At 49.6% G+C, this 21,106-nt stretch overlaps 1 protein-coding gene across 1 annotated transcript; it reads right to left on the reverse strand.

Annotated features, from left to right (window-relative positions):
• Positions 1-1,160: 1,160 nt before the first annotated feature.
• On the reverse strand, positions 1,161-6,148 carry LOC147733836 (uncharacterized). Its single transcript, XM_086953592.1, has 2 exons — positions 5,216-6,148; positions 1,161-1,595 (listed from the first exon to the last, which is right to left on the reverse strand). The coding sequence occupies exons 1-2, from the start codon at positions 6,146-6,148 to the stop codon at positions 1,161-1,163; spliced, it is 1,368 nt and encodes a 455-aa protein (XP_086809718.1).
• Between the last annotated feature and the right edge of the window lie 14,958 nt (positions 6,149-21,106).

Genomic DNA, 21,106 nt, shown 5'->3' on the forward strand with positions numbered 1-21,106 from the left:
TTTGTAGGGTTTTTACTCTATTACTGTATGTGTTCACAAATGCTTTACATATTGCCTCTGAGATAAGACGGTCCGCTCGAGCCAAGCTACCACGGGAGTGACCAGGGGTTATTTTAGAAGTGTATCCCCCTTACCCTGACTAAAAGCGAGGGTCCCTATTTGAACAAAGGTACCTACCTCTGCCAACTAGAGATCCCCATTCCTAACATTGGTGGTCAGCCTATTTGGACTTGCATTTGTGTTTTACATACAATGATTGGTGTACACTACTAATGAATTCAGACCATTACGCGACCACATACATTTTTTTTGAGTTTTTCTGCGGAACTTCTATTTTTGGAGATCTGTTAATTTTTTCATCATGTGTCTCTGGGTATTGAGTTTGAAGAAGAGAGAATGGATACCTACACTGTGCCACATCTCAAAGCTGTTTGCAAGAAATGTAAAACCTCTTTAAGAGGCCTCACCAGGAAGGGGGAATACCAAAAGGCGCTTAGGACCTGGTTGGAATCTAGGAATTCCAGTGAACATCCTGGAGGGAGGAGGCAGAGAATTGAGATGGGCAGCTGGAGGGGTAATTGGGCCTAACTGGGGGGAAAGTGCCTTCCAGGGTGGACAGCAGTGTTTTTTCAAAAGGTCCGACCCCAGAAGCGTGGGAGTACAGGGAGAAGAGCTTGGTGAATGAGATGGAGCCAGCCAAGCTCAAGGTGGGGAGCCAGAATGACATAGAAAGTAAGAAATTGGAGTTAGAAAATAAGAGGTGTAGCGGGCTGGGGAAGGATAGGCAATACACTGATTCGAGTTGTTCTGGGTTTTATTTTACTATACAAAGTATCAGAGCTTTTCTTCCTGATAGTCCGTGAAAGTCGGGGAGATCGGCTCCGTGCTGCTTTTCTGCTGCCTGACTCGGGGGAGGTTTGTTTGCGTCCCCGGTCGGTTGTCCGTCGCGGGATGTCTCCGTCGACTTCCGTGGTGCTCGAGGGTTACCGGGAAGAGAAAGGCAAGAAAACGGAGTATCAGTATTCGTTCTACTTTGCTGACATAGGGGAGGGAGTGAGGGACCAAACACGCGTGATGCACACTGTAGTTAATCTGCCGAGGTGAAAGGGGGTTGTGCTCGGGGTAGGGAAAAACACACCAAGGAGTTGGGGATCCCGGGTTCAGTCCGACGCTGCAAACTTACGAGTGACCCAACCCCTCAACTTGTCACGCACCTGGTTAAGCCATACACCTCCCCCGGGTGTATGGCTGGGCGGCTCGTGGTGTCGGTGGCCTCCTGGCGTCTCCTTTTCAGCGTCCTCGGCTCCGTCCCTCTGTGGACTCTCCTCGGACCCGGTCTTCCTCCGGACTGCAGGGGTTTCTTCGACTTTCCTCTCGCTCCCTTCTCGCTCCGCATACAAGTCTCCACTCAACTCCGCTCCGCTTCCGTCCTCCTCCGCGTCTCCTTCGTCGTCCTGGGTGAACAAGCACACCCTTGATTCGTCCAGACCGGCATATGAGGTTTCCGTGTCCTGACGAGGCTCCTCCCATTCCGAAACCCATTCTGAATTAAAGGGCCAGTGCGTGGATTGCGTGTCTACCTCCGTTTCAACGTTCTGTGGAGAGGGAGAGGTAGTGTTTATCATTTGTCTATTCGTATATTCATTACAGACATTGCTTCTTGTTGACCCCGCTGTGTTACACACCTCCCCCTCCGGACACTCACGATCGGGGAGTGGATGACGGGATAAGAAGTCCGCCCCAATATTGTCACAGCCTTTTCGGTGATGGATGGAAAAGGAGTATGGTTGCAGTGAGAGGAACCACCGCAAAACCCTCGCATTATTAGCTTTATTGCGTGCCATCCATAGTAAGGGAGCGTGGTCTGTAAACAGTTCAAACCTCCGGCCTTCCAGGTAATATGCCAGTTTATCAATGGCCCATTTAATTGCCAGGCACTCCTTCTCGACGGTTGCATATTTTAATTCGCGAGGAAACAATTTTCGGCTGACATATAAAATTGGGTGATCCAGACCATCTTGCCCGGTCTGGGAGAGCACTGCCCCAATCCCATAGTCCGAAGCATCAGTGTGCAATGAGAACGGACGAGTGAAATCAGGGGAAGCCAAAACAGGTGTAGATGTAATCACCGACTTCAGAACTCTAAATGCCTCCTGCATCGGCACGGTGGGATGTACTGGTGAAGATGCTCGCCCTGCGTTTTTCAGTGCGTCAGTTAGGGGGGCGGCAATGTCCGCAAACTGTGGGATAAAGCGTCTGTAGTAGCCCACCAGGCCCAAAAAGGAACGCAATTCCCGTCTTGTGGATGGGAATGGGGTATCCGCAATGGCCCTAACCTTCTCGATTTGAGGTTCAATCAAGCCATGTCCCAATACATATCCAAGGTATTTAACTTTGTGAAAAGCTAGTTTGCACTTCTTAGCGTTGACAGTGAGGCCAGCCTCCCGAAGCGCCTTTAACACCACCGACAGGTGTCGTAGATGAGACTGCCAATCCGGACTGTAAATGACAATGTCATCCAGATAAGCTGACGTAAAATCCGACAAACCTGCGAGAACGGAGTTCATGAGGCGCTGAAAGGTGGCAGGCGCCCCGTGAAGGCCAAAAGGAAGGACCGTGAACTCAAAATGACCCTGCTCCGTAGAGGACGCCGTTTTTTTGATGTCTTCAGGACGTAGAGGCACCTGCCAATACCCTTTTGTCAAGTCCAGGGTGGAGATGTATTTGGCCTGACCCAGGCGCTCAATTAACTCGTCCACCCTAGGGATGGGATACGCGTCGAAGAGTGAAATGTCATTAAGTGCGCGAAAGTCCATGCAAAACCTTCGGCTGCCATCTGGTTTAGGGACCATTACAATGGGGCTGGACCAATCGCTTTTCGATGGCCGAATCACCCCCAATCGCAGCATTTCCTCAACTTCAGCCTTAATCGCCGCTCTTCTGGCTTCGGGGACCCTGTAAGGTTTAACCCTAACCTTTTTGTTGGGTGGGGTATCAATGCAATGTTCCGCTAGTGAGGTCCTTCCGGGTTTGTTGGAAAAAACATCCCCATACATCTCCAAAGTTCCCCTCAATTCTTCCTGTTGGCGGGCCTTGAGTTCCTCATTATGAACAAGCATGTCAATAGTAGAACCCTCACCCCCTGGTGTCTCTGTCACATGGATGTCCACAGGAGGAGGACCTAACCACTTTTTCAGCAGATTTATGTGATAAGATTGCCGCTTTCGTGGTGTCACCTGCAATTGATAACTAGTACTGCCAATGACCCCGACCACCTGAAACGGGCCCGTCCACTCTGCCTTGAATTTGTGGGACGATGTTGGGAGCAGCACCAAAGCCCAGTCCCCTATTTCAAGGCGTCTCCATTTTTTCCCTTTGTTGTAACTAGTTTGTTGTCTATGCTGACTAAGCTCCAGATGGTCCAACGCCAATTCCCTTAATTTAGCCAGTTTAGCCTTTAGGTCCCTGGCGTAGTCAAGAGTAGCTTTAGCCTCCCCTTCTTGTTCACTAACCCAGGCATCCCGAGTCATCTCTAGTAACGACCGAGGTTGTCGGCCATAGAGCATTTCAAAGGCTGACACTCCCAGACTACTTTGTCTCTGCGCCCTAATGGCGTAAAGTGCCAAAGGCAACATCCGGTCCCAGTCCTCCCCACTAACCTCCATCATTTTACGAAGGGTGGATTTTATGGTCCTGTTGTAGCGTTCCACCAGTCCGTCCGTTTGAGGATGGTAAACTGAGGTACGGATCTGGTGGACGTTCAGGGTGGCACAAATCTCCTTCATTAACTTCGACACAAAGGGCGTGCCCTGGTCGGTCAAAATCTCCTTCGGAAACCCAACCCGACTAAACAGCTCAATCATTTTGTCTCCGACCTGTCTGGAAGTGGCCACTGACAACGGAAAAGCCTCGGGGAAGCGTGTGGCATAGTCAACAACAACTAAAATGTGTTGGAACCCCTTTTTAGTTTTAGGCAGTGGACCGATAAGGTCCATGCCAACCCTTTCAAAAGGTTTGCCAATGACAGGTAAAGGTTGCAAAGGAACTGCCTGTGGTCTAACCATATTCTTCATTTGGCAAATTTCACAGGACTTGCAGTAAGCTTCGGTATCTTTATAAATACCGGGCCAAAAAAATTGCCTGAGGATGTTTTGGGTGGTTTTCTCGGCGCCTGAGTGCCCAGCTATGAGATGGCTGTGGGCGAAAAAAAGGACCTGCTCTCTGAAGGAGACCGGCACCAATAGTTGTGCCGGCTGACCCTCTCCACTTATGCGATACAACAGGTCATTATCGATTATGAATCCTGGAAAAATTTTCGAGTTTTCCTCCCTCTGATGTGCTTGTTCCCATGCGTTGAGCAGCGTGGGATCACTGATTTGTGCAAATTTGAAGCTTCTATCCATAACCCAAGGATCTTGTGTCAGGAGCGAATTCACTGTTGGTGGACGTGACCCTGACGAACCAAAACCCCTAGCGCCTCTCTCTGTGTCGTCCAGCTGGTGGAGCACCTCCAGCCTGGTTTCTGCTATGCGCTCACAAAGTAATTGTGCCACTCTATCTCCTTTTCTTACTTGGAAGGGTTCTGTACCAAAATTAAATAGTAGGATGCCAACGTTACCTCTATAATCTTCGTCAATCACACCCGCCCCTACATCAATAAAATGTTTCGCTGCAAGGCCTGATCGTGGAGCTATTCTCCCATAGCACCCTGTAGGGACTGCAACTTGTAGGTCTGTTTTGACCAGTGACTTCCCTTTTGCAGGAACCACATAATCATATGCACTGTGAAGGTCATAACCCGCTGCTCTTGCCGAACCTTTAGTGGGGGACATTGCGTTATTAGACAACTTCACAACTTGGAGGCTAAGTCTAGGCGGACGTTCCATAATGGTATTACCCCCCCCCTTGTGTGGCACACTGTTTTCAGTTTATCCTTAAACATGTTCAAGAAACTAGGGTTATCGGTCCCAATTATTATATCCTCGGGGAGGTTGGACATTACTCCTACTCTTACAGTTTGTGGAGGCGCCCCAATCTGTTCAAGCACAATGTCAGCAATGGGGTATGGCCGGATATCCCCATGAACACATTTAATGTTTACTATCCCCTGGGGAACATATTGTCCTGTCCTGACATAGGGGGATTGTACTACCGACTGTCGGCAACCTGAATCCAACAAAGCTGATAATGAGTGACCATTGACGTTTACACTTACTCTAAAAGAGCCGCCCATCTCTGCTGAAAAGAGTACCGCCCTGGGGAGGTACCCTACCTCCATTGGCTCCTCTTCATTCCTTTTCTTGGGGCACATCCGTGCAATGTGTCCCCATTGACCACAGTCGAAGCATTGTGGCCCTGGGTTGGTCATGTTCTCAGTCCTCCATGTACGGGGACGAGTGGTCTCTTTTCCCCTTGCCGCCGGCTTCTCCAGTCGTCCAACTCCTTTCTTCTCCATTTCAAAGGGAAAATTTTTAGGTTGTGCCCGGGTAAAGGATGAGGCCATCTCCACTGCTTGTGTGGTTGTTAGATCGTTATGTTGGCGAAGCCACTTTTGAGTAGCGTATGGGAGGGCCTCAAGAAATTGTTCTAAGTAGATCCGATCAAGTATTTCTTCTTTCGTGCTGGTAGTGGGGGTTAGCCATTTATCTGCCGCCATTTTTAATCTCACGAATAGAGTTTTGGGATTTTCCCCCACTGCACCTCTCTCTTTTCTGAATTTTAGGCGATATGCCTCGGGGTCTAATCCTAAATGATCTAGGATTATTTTTTTAATTTCGACATAGGTGGTGTCTCCTCTTGGATTTGCTACTTGGTACGCCGCCTGGGCCTCTCCCCCTAAGAGCGGTGCCAAGAAGAACGGCCATTTTGCCACTGGCCAACCACAGGCCCTTGCTGCCCTCTCGAAATTTAACAAGAAAGCGTCGGGGTCTTCTCCTTGTCTATATTTTTGCAGAGACACGGCCGGTGCGCCATGGGTTAGAGTTCTCTCTGTGTTTCCACTCCTCTGTACTGGGTCTACCCATGGTTGTTTTTCTTCAATAGCTTTCTTTAGTATCTCTCTGTCGGCTTGTGCGGATACCAGGTGTTGTTCTAGCACCCACTCAATTCGTCCTTGACCCTTGACTAACTGATCTACAACGGTCTCCATCTTGATTCCGCAGATGGTGCCTATGCCCGCATTCTCCACCACTGTAGCGGGCTGGGGAAGGATAGGCAATACACTGATTCGAGTTGTTCTGGGTTTTATTTTACTATACAAAGTAGTTGGGGATCCCGGGTTCAGTCCGACGCTGCAAACTTACGAGTGACCCAACCCCTCAACTTGTCACGCACCTGGTTAAGCCATACACCTCCCCCGGGTGTATGGCTGGGCGGCTCGTGGTGTCGGTGGCCTCCTGGCGTCTCCTTTTCAGCGTCCTCGGCTCCGTCCCTCTGTGGACTCTCCTCGGACCCGGTCTTCCTCCGGACTGCAGGGGTTTCTTCGACTTTCCTCTCGCTCCCTTCTCGCTCCGCATACAAGTCTCCACTCAACTCCGCTCCGCTTCCGTCCTCCTCCGCGTCTCCTTCGTCGTCCTGGGTGAACAAGCACACCCTTGATTCGTCCAGACCGGCATATGAGGTTTCCGTGTCCTGACGAGGCTCCTCCCATTCCGAAACCCATTCTGAATTAAAGGGCCAGTGCGTGGATTGCGTGTCTACCTCCGTTTCAACGTTCTGTGGAGAGGGAGAGGTAGTGTTTATCATTTGTCTATTCGTATATTCATTACAGACATTGCTTCTTGTTGACCCCGCTGTGTTACAAGAGGTTAGCCATCGAGGAGAAGAAGATGCTTTTAGAGCATGAGAGAGTGGTGAGGGAGCTGGAGCTGAAAGCAGAGCTTAGAGATCACTCCCTCTAGTGGCAGCACAACATCAGTGCCTGTAGAAGGAAAAGTATACATTCCCAAAGATGTGGTTTAAGGTAGATGAAGTAGCCATGACGTTTCATAGAATCCCTGAGAGAGACTGGGGTGCAGGGTTGTTGGACCACTTTGTCAGTGATGGGAGGGACACCTTGTTAGACCTGCCAAAAAGAGGATCAGATGTCCTTTGTCCCCATGAAGGAAGCTAGGTAGCTAGGTATGGATTGACCCCAGAGATTTATAGGCAGAAATTTAGAAATTGCAAGAAGCTGGAGTCTAGTACCTGGGTGGAATATGTGTCTTTGCTTTGCAGAGCATTGGATGGTTGGGTGAAGGGTAGCAAAGTAAATGATTTTAAGGAGCTCTATGATTTGGTTGCATGGGAGCACTTGTCCAGTAATTGTTTTCCAGAGCGACGCCAACACTTAATTGACAGTAAGCTGACTGAGCCCAGGAAGCTTGCTGTGGAGGCGGACCGCTGGGTCAGTACCAGGGTCCACAAAGGTCATATGGGAGACTTGCTAAAGGTGGGCAGGGTCCCCAGCAGAAGAGTGGGGGGACAAGGGTAAACAGAAGGAGTTCCAGAAAGGGCCTCAAAGTACTCCCCAAGGGAACCAAGTCAAAGGTTCCCAGCCTCCCACTAAGAGGTGACCATGGGTCCCGACAGGTAGAACTGTTTAAAGGGGTCCCAAGACATGTTTTAGTTGTGGTCAGGTGGCTCACTTTCAGGGAAGTTCCAAGTTTCCCAACACGGTGACTACAGCACCCACTGGTGCACCGCCCCGGGAACTGGCAAGTGTAGCTTTGGGGGAGGAGTTGCGTGCCCAAGGTAGGAGGGGTCCCACAGAGATGTACCTAGCCCCTTTAGAGGACAGTGAGATGGTCCCTAAGACTCAGCTGCCTGATAACACTAAGAAGTACAGGCAGTGGGTGACCATCAATGGCCATAGGGTGGAGGCTCTGAGACACCGGAGCCAGTGTGACAGCTGTCAGTTGACGGCTGGTGTCTGAAGAGCAGGTGATCCCCATGCATTTTACCCTATAGTTGCTGTTGACAATTCAGAGAGCAACTGTAAGGTGTCACAGGTTCCCTTTCAGGGGGGTGGGGTCTCAGGTACCTTTCAAGTAGCTGGGAGGCCAACCATGCCTGTTGACTGTCTGCTAGGCAATGATTTGGAAAGCTCCCCTTGGGCTTGTCACCCACTTTTATTGGCCCCAAATACCCAAGAGTGCAGATACCCATTGCAGGACCTGTCAGACTTGCCAGGCAAGTGGTAAGAGTGGGAAGAAGCACAAGGCTCCTCACCAACCATTCCCTGTGGTCAACACCCCATTTAAAAGGGTAGGCATTGACATTGTGGGGCCTCTGGATCCCAAGACAGCCATGGGCAACAGGTTCCTCCTGGACTTGATGAACCATGCCACCCGGTACCCGGAAGCCATCCCTCTCTGGACTGTGACGGCCCCTGTGGTGGGACGTGCATTGATGGGTATTTGGGGTTCCCAAGAGCAGGTGTCAGACAGTGATACCAACTTCATATGTAAGTATATGAAGTCCCTCTGGCAGGAGTATGGTGTAACCTACAAGTTCACCACTCCTTACCACCCCCAAGGTAATGGGCTAGTTGAGAAATTCAAACCGACCATAAAGGGCATGATTATGTGTCTTGAGGAACCTATGAGGCATAAGTGGGACGCCCTCTTGCCATGCCTTCTGTTTGCTTACGGAGAGGTGCCACAGAAGTCCTTAGTGTTCAGTCCCTTTGAACTGCTGTATGGTCACCCTGTAAGAAGACCTATGAGTTTGGTTAAGGAAGGCTGGGAGAAAGCTCCCAGTAAACCTCACCAGGATGTAGTCCTTAATTTGTGCCGGTGCTTTCCGGTGCTAAGCACCCGCACTTATTTCTCAGGGCTGGGCCTATAGAATTTAGAGCCATGGTTTATGCTCCAGAGGAGTGATGCAGGTGCTGACTTTTTATTGGTGGAGTTTCTTTCGTTGCTTGAGCCAGTGAATTACCTGTACAGAAAACTCCTGATATAGTGTTATTCGGTTGAGGTAATTTTCTTCAATTGTTGAAATAGGCTGCAAGCTATCCCTCAATCATCAGATGGAAGTGTGATGTGCAACCAGTGCTTAGTTTGAGCTGTGGTTTCCGTGCTCGAACCGGCACTTAATTCTCAAATCCAGTGTTTGTGACAGCTGCCACAAGGTGGCGCTGTCTGGCTAATTTGGAGTTGACCGCACATTAGGTAATTATTCATTCAATAAACATTAAAATTACTATTCCCTGCCACCCAAGCCATTCTTAGAGCTTTTGGTGGCCTGAAATAGTCTGAATAGTCATATTTGTGAGAGTTTGATGGTTAGTACTTGTGTTGTTTCTATCGTTGGCAGGATAGCATGGGCTATGTGTGTTGCAAGCTGCAGTGGCCTCCTGACAAGAAGCCTGGCACTTATTATTTTACAAATTAATCACTGCCAGGATGCACAACATCAGTGCCTGTAGAAGGAAAAGTATACATTCCCAAAGATGTGGTTTAAGGTTGATGAGGTAGCCATGACGTCTCATAGAATCGAGAGAGAGACTGGGGCTCAGGGTTGTTGGACCATTTTGTCAGTGATGGGAGGGACACCTCGTTAGACCTGCCCAAAGAGGATCAGATGTCCTATGTCCCCATGAAGGAAGCCTTGGTAGCCAGGTTTGGATTGACCCCAGAGACCTATAGGCAGACATTTTTAAATTGCAAGAAGCTGGAGTCTAGTGCCTGGGTGGAGTATGTGTCTTTGTGTTGCAGAGCATTGGATGGTTGGGTGAAGGGTAGCAAAGTAAATGATTTTAAGGAGCTCTATGATTTGGTTGCATGGGAGCACTTGTCCAGTAATTTTTTTCCAGAGCGACGCCAACACTTAATTGACAGTAAGCTAACTGAGCAAAGGAAGCTTGCTGTGGAGGCGGACTGCTGGGTCAGCACCAGGGTCCACTAGGGTCAAGTGGGAGACTTTGCTAAAGGTGAGCAGGGTCCCCAGCAGAAGAGTGGGAGGGGGGCAAGGGTAAACAGAAAGTGTTCCAGAAAGGGCCCCAAAGTACTCCCCAAGGGAACCAAGTCAAAGGTTCCCAGCCTCCCACTAAGAAGAGTCCATGGGTCCGGACAGGTAGAACTATTCAAAGGGGTCCCAAGACATGTTTTAGTTGTGGTCAGGTGGGTCACTTTCAGGGAAGTTCCAAGTTTCCCAACACGGTGACCACTGCACCCACTGGTACACCGCCCCATGAACTGGCTAGTGTAGCCTTGGGGGAGTTGCGTGCCCAAGGTAGGAGGGGTCCCACAGAGATGTCCCTAGCCTCTTTATAGGACAGTGAGATGGTCCCTAGGACTCAGCTGCCTGATAACACTAAGAAGTACAGACAGTGGATGACCATCAATGGCCATAGGGTAGAGGCTCTGAGACACCGGAGCCAGTGTGACAGCTGTCAGTTGACGGCTGGTGTCTGAAGAGCAGGTGATCCCCATGCATTTTACCCTGTAGTTGCTGTTGACAACTCAGAGAGCCACTGTAGGGTGTCCCAGGTTCCCTTTCAGGGGGATGGGGACTCAGGTACCTTTCAAGTAGCTGGGAGGCCAACCATGCCTGTTGACTGTCTGCTAGGCAATGATTTGGAAAGCTCCCCTTGGGCTTGTCACCCACCTTTATTGGCCCCAAACGCCCAAGAGTTCAGATACTCATTGCAGGACCTTTCAGACTTGCCAGGCAAGTGGTAAGAGTGGGAAGATGCACAAGGCTCCTCACCAACCATTCCCTGTGGTCAGCACCCCATTTTAAAGGGTAGGCATTGACATTGTGGGGCCTCTGGATCCCAAGACAGCCATGGGCAACAGGTTTATCCTGGACTTGGTGAACCATGCCACCCGGTACCCGGAAGCCATCCCTCTCCGGACTGTAACGGCACCTGTGGTGGGACGTGCATTGATGGGGATTTTTTCCCATGTGGGGTTCCCCAGAGAGGAGGTGTCAGACAGTGATACCAACTTCATATGTAAGTATATGAAGTCCCTCTGGCAGGAGTGTGGTGTAACCTACAAGTTCAAAAACCACAGTTGATGGACAGAATGCAGAACAATGTCATACATTCACCCCAGTACAGAGATCTGGGCCTAAATCCATAGTTTTTTTGCACTCCCCCCCACCCCAGTTCAGACATGGCCATATGCAAATCAGTCAGACCCTCTGCCTCATGGGAACAGTCCAGCCCGAACTGCCAAGCCATGCCTTCCCTGGACTGGAAACAAGCTTCCGAGGACCGGTTTCTGGCATTCCAGCAGTCTTCAGCACGGCTTGCTTGAACCCAGTGGTGTGGAGTGCATGGGACTCACGTCTGAGCATACCGATCCCACTCGGGGTTACAAATGCAAAAACCACAGTTGATGGACAGAATGCAGAACAATGTCATACATTCACCCCAGTACAGAGATCTGGGCCTAAATCCATCGTTTTTTTGCACTCCACACCACCCCAGTTCAGACATGGCCATATGCAAATCAGTCTGACCCTGTGCCTCATGGGAACAGTCCAGCCCGAACTGCCAAGCCATGCCTTCCCTGGACCAGAAACAAGCTTCCGAGGACCGGTTTCTGGCATTCAAGCCATCTTCAGCCCGGCTTGCTTGAATCCAGTGGTGTGGAGTGCATGGGACTCATGTCTGAGCATATCCATCCCACTCGGGGTGACAAATGCAAAAACCACAGTTGATGGACAGAATGCAGAACAATGTCATACATTCACCCCAGTACAGAGATCTGGGCCTAAATCCATCGTTTTTTTGCACTCCACACCACCCCAGTTAAGACATGGCCATATGCAAATCAGTCTGACCCTGTGCCTCATGGGACCAGTTAAGCCCAAACTGCCAAGCCATGCCTTTCCTGGACCGTAAACAAGCTTCCTAGGACCGGTTTCTGGCATTCCAGCCGTCTTCAGCCCGGCTTGCTTGAATCCAGTGGTGTGGAGTGCATGGGACTCACGTCTGAGCATACCCATCCCACTCGGGGTGACAAATGCAAAAACCATAGTTGATGGACAGATTGCAGAACAATCTCATACATTCACCCCAGTACAGAGATCTGGGCCTAAATCCATTGTTTTTTGCACTCCACACCACCCCAGTTCAGACATAGCCATATGCAAATCAGTCTGACCCTGTGCCTCATGGGAACAGTCTAGCCCGAACTGCCAAGCCATGCCTTCCCTGGACCGGAAACAAGCTTCCAAGGACCATTTCTGGCATTCCAGTCGACTTCAGCCCGGCTTGCTTGGCAGTTCAGGCTGGACTGTTCCCATGAGGCACAGGGTCAGACTGATTTGCATATAGCCATGTCTGAACTGGGGTGGCAGAGTGGGCTAAAGAACGGTGATGGATTAAACCCAGATATTTTGACTGGGTGTTAGTGTTTGATTGATTTAGATGCTCTGCCCATTTTCACCCCCTTTTGTACCGCTTTTGGCCGCCATAAGTGTGGCAGGGTATACTCAGACGTGAGTCCCTTGCTCACTTTGCCACTGGATTCAAGCAAGCCGGGCAGAAGACAGCTGGAATGCCAGAAACCGGTCCTCGGAAGCTTGTGTCCGGTCCAGGGGAGACATGGCTTGGCAGTTCGGGCTAGACTGTTCCCATGAGGCACAGGGTCAGATTGATTTGCATATAGCCATGTCTGAACTGGGGTGGCAGAGTGGGCTAAAGAACGGTGATGGATTAAACCCAGATCTTTTGACTGGATGTGAGTGTTTGATTGATTCAGATGCTCCGCCCATCACCACCCCCTTTTGTACAACCTACAAGTTCACCACTCCTTACCTCCCTCAAGGTAATGGGCTGGTTGAGAAATTCAAACCGACCATAAAGGGCATGATTATGTGTCTTGAAGAACCTATGAGGCATAAGTGGGACGTCCTCTTGCCATGCCTTCTGTTTGCTTACGGAGAGGTGCCACAGAAGTCCTTAGGGTTCAGTCCCTTTGTACTGCTGTATGGTCACCCTGTAAGAAGACCTCTGAGTTTGGTTAAGAAAGGCTGGGAGAAAGCTCCCAGTAAACCTCACCAGGATGTAGTCCTTAATTTGTGCCGGTGCTTTCGGTGCTAAGCACCAGCCCTTATTTCTCAGGGCCGGGTCTATAGAATTTAGAGCCATGGTTTATGCTCCATAGGAGTGATACAGGTGCTGACTTTTTATTGGTGGAGTTTCTAACGTTGCTTGAGCCAGTGAATTACCTGTACGGAAAACTCCTGATAGTGTTATTCGGTTGAGGTCATTTACTTCAATTGTTGAAATAGGCTGCAAGCTATCCCTTAGTCATCAGATGGAAGTGTGGTTTGCAACCAGTGCTTAGTTTGAGCTGTGGTTTCTGTGCTCGAACCGGCACTTAATTCTCAATACCAGCGTTTGTGACAGCTGCCACAAGGTGGCGCTGTCTGGCTAATTTGGAGGTGACCACACATTAGGTAATTATTCATTCAATAAACATTAAAATTACTATTCCCTGCCACCCAAGCCATTCGTATAGATTTGGTGGGCTGAAATAGACTGAAGTCACATTTGTGAGAGTTTGATGGTTAGTACTTGTGTTGTTTCTATTGTTGGCAGCATAGCAGGGCCTATGTGTGTTGCAAGCTGCCGTGGCCTCATGACGAGAAGCCTGGCACTTATTATTTTACAAATTAATCACTGCCAGGATGTATATAGATACATGCTGGCCTTCAGAAACCAAACTAGGTGTTTCAGACAACTCGCTCAGGTGAATCTGGAAGCCAGCCAGGAGGAGATGAAACAGTGGTATGATCAGAATGCAGCTCTGATAGAGTTTCAGCCTGGACAGACAGTGTGGTTCATGGACCCCATAGAGCTTTATGCGCTCCAGGATAAGTGGACCGGACCAATTGAGGTGGTGTAGCGCAAGAGTAATGTCACCTACTTGGTGTACTTGAGGTCTCCTAGGAACCCTTTGCAGGTCCTGCATGTAAACCGCCTGTAGCCCCACTTGGAGAGGTCCGAATTGTGCATGCTCCTACCGACAGATGATGGAATGGAGGCGGAGACTAAGCTTCTTCCTGAACTCATGTCTGCAAAAGAGCAAGATGGGTCAGTGGACGATATGAACCTTTCTACCGCCCTGACACCTGAGCAGCAGGATTACTGTCACCAACTATTGGGACAGTTTCTTGATTTGTTCTCCCTGACTCCTGATGTCACTGAGTGGTATGTCCATGATGTGGACACTGGGACAGTTCTCCTGTAAAACACTAAACTTACAGAGTGACTGACAGGGGAGAGCTTGCATCAAGGAGGAGGTCTCCAAAATTTTTGTGTAATGGGTGATTGAGTCCTCTAACAGCCCTGGGGACAGCCGAGTGGTCTTGGTCCCAAAGACTGCTGCGCCTGGTGCCACACCTGAAACCCGGTTCTGTGTGGACTACCGAGGACTCAATTCAGTCCCCAGGACTGACACGCACCCCATCCCTAGATCTGATTAGCTCATTGATCGGTTAGGGGCTGCCCGGTACCTCAGTACGCTTGACTTAACATCTGGGAACTGGCAGATCACCTTAACTGATGGGGCAAGAAAGAGGTTAGCATTCTTCACACCAGATGTGCACTACAAATTCCGGGTTATGCCGTTTGGGATGAAGAATGTCCCTGCCACCTTTCAGAGGTTGGTCAACCAGGTGTTTGCTGGACTGGAAGATTTCAGTGACGCCTACCTGGATGACATCACAGTGTTCAGCAGCAGTTGGGAAGAACATCTGCGCCACCTCTGGGAAATGTTGATGGCGTTGCGGAGGGCAGGCCTCATGATCAAGGCAAGTAAGTGCCAGATAAGGCAGGGTTCTGTGGTGTACTTGGGGCACTAGGTTGGGAGCCGCACGGTGGCACCCCTATAGCCCAAGATTGATACCATTCTGGCTTGGGAACCCCCAAGACCCCGACAGAGATAAGAACCTTCTTAGGACTCACAGGGTATTACAGGAGGTTTGTCAAGGTGTATGGCAGCATTGACTTATGCCTGCCAGAAACTTTTGATGCCCTGAAATCTGTCAGTCTGGATCACATTGGATATACTGGGAGAATTGTCTTCTGTATAGTGAGCCTAAGGTTGCTGAGCCTGGGTCAGCCAATGTCCTGGTGGTACCCCAGCACTTCAGAGCCTTACTATTAGGTCTGGCTCATGATGTGCCTTTAGCAGGTCACTTGGGACAAGACAAGACCTTTGAAAAGCTTGTCACCCACTTTTACTTGCCCCAAATGTACAAGAGTTCAGATACTTATTGCAGGACTTGTCAGACTTGCTAGGCAAGTGGTAAGAGTGGGAGAAAGCACAAGGCTCCTCTCCAACCTTTCCCTTGGTCAGCATCCCCTTTGAGAGGGTGGGTATTGGCATTGCGGGCCTCAGGATCCCAAGATAGCCATGGGCAACAGGTTCATCCTGGTCTTGGTAGACCATGCCACCCAGTACTAGGATGCCATCCCTCTCCGTACTGTGACGGCCCTCGTGGTGGGTCGTGCGTTGATGGGGGTTTTCTCCCATGTGGGGTTCCCCAGAGAGGTGATGTCAGACCAAGGTACCAACTTCATATCTAAGTATATGAAGTCCCTGTGGCAGGAGTGCTGTGTAAGCTATAAGTTCACCACTCCTTACCACCCCCAAGGCAATGGGCTGGTTGAGAGATTCAACCGGACCCTGAAGGGCATGAATATGGGTCTTGAGGAACCCATGAGGCGTAAGTGGGACGTCCTCTTACCATGCCTTCTGTTTGCTTACAGAGAGGTGCAACAGAAGTCCTTACAGTTCAGTCTCTTTGAACGGCTGTATGGCCAACCTGTTAGGGGACCTCTGAGTTTGGTGAAATAAGGCTGGGAGAAAGCTCCCAGTAAACCTCCCCAGGATGTATACAGCCACATGCTGGCCTTCAGAAACCAGACTAGGCGTTTCAGAAAACTCGCTCAGGCGAATCTGGAAGCCAGCCAGGGGGAAATGAAACGTTGGTATGATCAGAATGCCACTTGAGTTTCAGCCTGGACGAATAGTTTGGGTCAGGGCCCCAGTGGAGCTTTGTGCATTCCAGGATAAGTGAATCGAACCATTTGAGGTGGTGGAGCGCAAGACTAACGCCACCTACTTAGTGGACTTGCACTCTCCTAGGAACCCTTTGCGGGTCATGCATGTGAACCACCTGAAACCCCACTTGGAGACATCCAAAGTGGGCATGCTCCTAGCAACAGAGCTGAGATGGAAGAGGAGACTGAGCTTCTTCCTGACCTCCTGTCTGCCCAGAAGCAAGATGGATCAACAGACGGTGTGAACCACACCAGATGGACACTACCAATTCCGAGTGATGCCCTTTAGGATGAAGAATGTCCATGCCACTTTTCAGAGGTTGGTCAACCAGGAGTTGGCTGGACTGGAGGATTTCAGTGCTGCCTACCTGGATGACATTGCAGTGTTCAGTGCTGCTTGGGAGGAACATCTACACCACCTCTGGTAAGTGTTGAAGGCGCTGCGGAAGGCAGGCCTCACGATCAAGGCAAGTAATTGCCGGATCGGGCAGGGCTCTGTGGTGTGGGCACCAGGTTGGGAGCGGCCAGGTGGCGCCCCAACAGCCCAAGATTGATACCATTCTTGCTTGGGAACCCCCCAAGACCCAGATAGAGGTGAGAGCCTTCTTAGGACTGACAGGGTATTACAGGAGATTTGTCAAGGGGTATAGGAGCATTGTTGCACCCTTGACAGAGCTGACTTCCAGGAAGCAGCCCAAGAAAGTGAAATGGACTGATGCCTGCCACAGGCGCCCAACTGCTCAAGAGAATTCATTGTGCAGGCAAATGCTTCGGAGCATGGTGTGGGGGCTGTGCTCTCACTGATGAATGAGGAAGGCCTAGACCAGCCTGTAGCCTTCATTAGTAGGAGGTTACTTCCACGGGAACAGAGGTGGAGTGCGATTGAACGTGAAGCATTTGCTGTGGTCTGGGCACTGAAGAAGTTGAGACCATACTTCTTTGGGACTCACGGGTTCAGATCGACCACAGGACCCTCAGATGGTTGATGCAGATGAGGGGTGAGAATCCAAAACTGTTGAGGTGGTCCATTTCTCTACAGGGGATGGAGTTTACAGTGGAACACTGCCCTGGTACAGAACACGCCAATGCTGATGGTCTGTCCAGATATTTCCACCTTAGTGAAGAGAACTCTCAAGAGGGTTGGTAGTTCTCCCCACATTTCAGCTGGAGAGGACATGTGTTAGACTTGGCACCATTGGCGTGGGTCTCCCTTTCATTTTTTGCTGTTGCCTCCTGTGTTTTTGCTGGTCTAGATGCTTTGGGCACTTTACCAAGGCTGTTAAGTGCCAACGTGCAAGTGCTCCCTTTTGTAAATTGTTGTTATGGATTAGTGATTCCATGATTGGTTATCTGATTTACTTGTCAGACCCTAGTATAGTGCACTGTGTGTGCACAGGGCCTGTAAATCAAATTCTGCTGGTGGGCTTGCAGCCCTGATTGTGCCACCCACAGTAGCAGCTTGTAAAATGTGGCTCAGGCCTGCCAGTGCAGAGCCTGTGTGCAGTCTGGGACTGCCATGTTGACTTGGAAAGTGCACACACTTGCCATTCCCCAAACCTTCCCTTTTCTGCATGTTAGTCACCCCTAAGGTAGGGCCAAGGTACCCCTGTGGGCAGGGTGCAATGTATGTGAAAGATATGACATGCCCTAATGTGTGTGGCATGTCCTGTTAGTGAAAGACTGCTAATTTCGTTTTTCACTATTGCAAGGCTATCTGTTCCCCATAGGCCAGAATGGGCATGTTTGCTTATAAAATTTTATGAACATAACTGACTCTGGGAACATGATAGGAAAATAAAATTTAGTATGCCTGAACTCAGAATGTTAAAGTGCATCTTTTAGTGAGGGTGATTTTTACATTCTGTGTTTGAAAATAGCACTTTTAGAAAGTAGGTATTTTCTTGCCTAACCATCCAGTGTGCCTCTGCTAGGTTTGTGTATTCCATGTCTGGCTTGTGAGTGACAGGGGCTGGAGGAGGGCAGCGGCTCTGGCAGTCTGATGAATCAGGGCTGGGCTGAATGGACCTGAGTCGAATTTAGAGTAGGGGAGGAGATTTCCTTTCACCTGCCTGGGCCAGGCCTGCTTTCAACAATGCTGTCTCCACCTCCAGCTAGGAAGCTGCACCAGTGAGGACAGAACTGGTTTTGGCTGGGTACAGACACTCTCTGCCTTCATAGAACAAAGTATTTGTGTATATAAAAAGTGGGACCCAGACCCGAGAACTTTAGATCACTTCTGGGAAATCAAGAGGATCCTTTGCCAAGGAGAAGAGAATCTGAGGGGGATTTCTGCCCCTGTGCTGTTTGCTGTCTGGGGTTGGCCTGCAGTGGCTACTTGCTGCCAAGGAAAGGAGAAAAAGGGAATTACTGTTTGCTTTGCCACCTGCTTGAAGAAAAGATCTCCAAGGGTTTGAAACTGAGCTTGCCTCCTGTTCTGAAGTCTCAGGGATACAAAGACTTCACTACCAGCTCCCCTGAATTTCCTTGAGGGAATTCCAACCTGCAAAGAGGTGCCTGCTTATGTTTAGGACCTCTAGAGACTGTTTGTCACCTGGAGCTGAAAGATCGATGCAACAACAAGAAGTGTGTCGCATCCGCACCGATTCCCGACACATCGGCGAGCCACAAGGAAGAAGCAGGCCGCATCCGCAGTGGGTACCGAAGCCTCGCTGACCACCAGGAAGAAGCGCGCCCCATCCACACCGAGACCCGATGCATCGCTGAGAAGACTGTAGTGGCACCTCCTGTGCGGGTGCAAAAGTTCATGCTACATACCGGATTGTGCATTGCATCGAGCCGCCATTTTGTCACATCGCACAGGATCGTCACGCATCGAGGCGCCATCTTGTCGCAACGTAACCGCAACGAAGTAAGAAACAGATGCATCACCTCCTCTCCAGTAAGGAGCAGACGTATTGCCTCCCCTGCGCTGCAGTAAGGAACAGACGCATCGCCTCCCTGAAGCAAGGAACTAACGCATCACCTTCCCTGCGACCCTTTTGTTTGTTTTGCGTGACACAAGTCAGGTACTTTGTGGGAAAAGTGTCCCATTTACAACTTGCATTGAACTGAACTATTTCTACAATTTAAGCGCCTTATTTTTGATACTGTATTGTGGATTTTTGTTGTTTGGTCTTTTCTTGGTTTAGATAAAGATTACTTATTTTTCTAAACTGGTGTGGTGCCCATTTGTAGTGTTTTCACTGTATTACTGTATATGTTCCCAAATGATTTACACACTGCCTCTGAGATAAGCCTGTCTGCATGTGACAAGGTGCAACCAACGGTGTTGTACAGAGTTCCCCAGGGGAGAGCCAAGAAAAAACTTTATTTCTCAGCCTCTCTTCTCTCTCACTCAGTGAAAAGTGGGGGTTTAGTGCATGAGTGTAGACCCTATTCAGAATTTAAGGATACCTCACACAGGCTCATGGCAGGACCACAACTGTTGTCCCAGCCAATGACCATCCAGCGTCATCATTGGTATCCTGCTCCTACGGCAGGCTAGCGGTGCAATGCCCGTCGGGCAGCGAGTGAAGCTGCACTTTAGCGGAGATCTTCTATTCCGAGCCAACGGGTGTGTGGGTGTGAGGGGCCTATAAGGGGTGCAATAGTGAGCGTGGTGGGGTGCTTAAAAAAAGTCAGTAGAGTCCTAAGTGGAGAAAATATTTAATGATCAGGCTCACTGCTTTGTTAAAAAAGTAAAGGGGTATTAAGGAGTGGTGAACAATGAGACCAAACCTTTATTCAACCCTTGTTGTGAAAAACGGTCAACATGTTTCACGCCCTAAGGGCGATTCATCAGGACCTTGTGCTCATATGATTGCGAGCTGTCCAGTACCAGAGTTCCTGTGGGAGGGGTAGGTGTAGAGAAGCCTGCCGCCGCCGATTCTTGAGGTATTCCTCAATCGCTGCTGGCCCCACCTGGACAGCTCGTGAGGCTTGAAAGAGGTATCCTAATGGGAGGTCCCTCATAAGGAATCATTTGAAAACGACACTACACAGGTCGTATACCAGTGTCCTCCCAAACCGGGGGATGCTCGCAATCATATGAGCACAAGGTCCTGATGAATCGCCCTTAGGGCGTGAAACATGTTGACCGTTTTTCACAACAAGGGTTGAATAAAGGTTTGGTCTCATTGTTCACCACTCCTTAATACCCCTTTACTTTTTTAACAAAGCAGTGAGCCTGATCATTAAATATTTTCTCCACTTAGGACTCTACTGACTTTTTTTTTTTTTTTTTTTTTTTTTTTTTTTTTAAGCACCCCACCACGCTCACTATTGCACCCCTTATAGGCCCCTCACACCCACACACCCGTTGGCTCGGAATAGAAGATCTCCGCTAAAGTGCAGCTTCACTCGCTGCCCGACGGGCATTGCACCGCCAGCCTGCCGTAGGAGCAGGATACCAATGATGACGCTGGACGGTCATTGGCTGGGACAACAGTTGTGGTCCTGCCATGAGCCTGTGTGAGGTATCCTTAAATTCTGAATAGGGTCTACACTCATGCACTAAACCCCCACTTTTCACTGAGTGAGAGAGAAGAGAGGCTGAGAAATAAAGTTTTTTCTTGGCTCTCCCCTGGGGAACTCTGTACAACACCGTTGGTTGCTGCTGCTCAGGACGAGTACATTGGACCCCACTCAAAAATCGTCCACCCCTCTTCCCCCTATTTGATATTTGCATGTGACAAGGTACCAAAGGGTTGAACTGGGGTTATTTTAGAAGTGTATTCTCATACCCAGACTAGAAGCAAGGGTCCCTATTTGGACAAAGGTACCTACCTCTGCCAACTAGAGATCCCCATTTCTAACAATGGCGAATAAGAAATAAAGGAGTCCTTCAAGGTTTTTATTTTGCAGCATTTTTGGATTTTGAAAAAAGCTGTGTCAAATATCCCCTGTGATTTTATGGAGTGACATTATTGAAGAGCTAACTGAGCAAGATCTGCTTTGAATAAATAAACACACAAATAAGACAACCTCAATTTTCAAAAGCTCGCCCGTACAATATCCTTTGAAAAAGCATACAGAGATGCACATAATCTTCCTCAGCGAACAGCACATGGCACAACAGCGAGTGCCACAGGGCCAGGG

The sequence above is a fragment of the Lissotriton vulgaris genome, chromosome 1_2 (assembly GCF_964263255.1).
Source record: "Lissotriton vulgaris chromosome 1_2, aLisVul1.2, whole genome shotgun sequence".
In the NCBI taxonomy this organism is placed as follows: Eukaryota; Metazoa; Chordata; class Amphibia; order Caudata; family Salamandridae; genus Lissotriton; species Lissotriton vulgaris.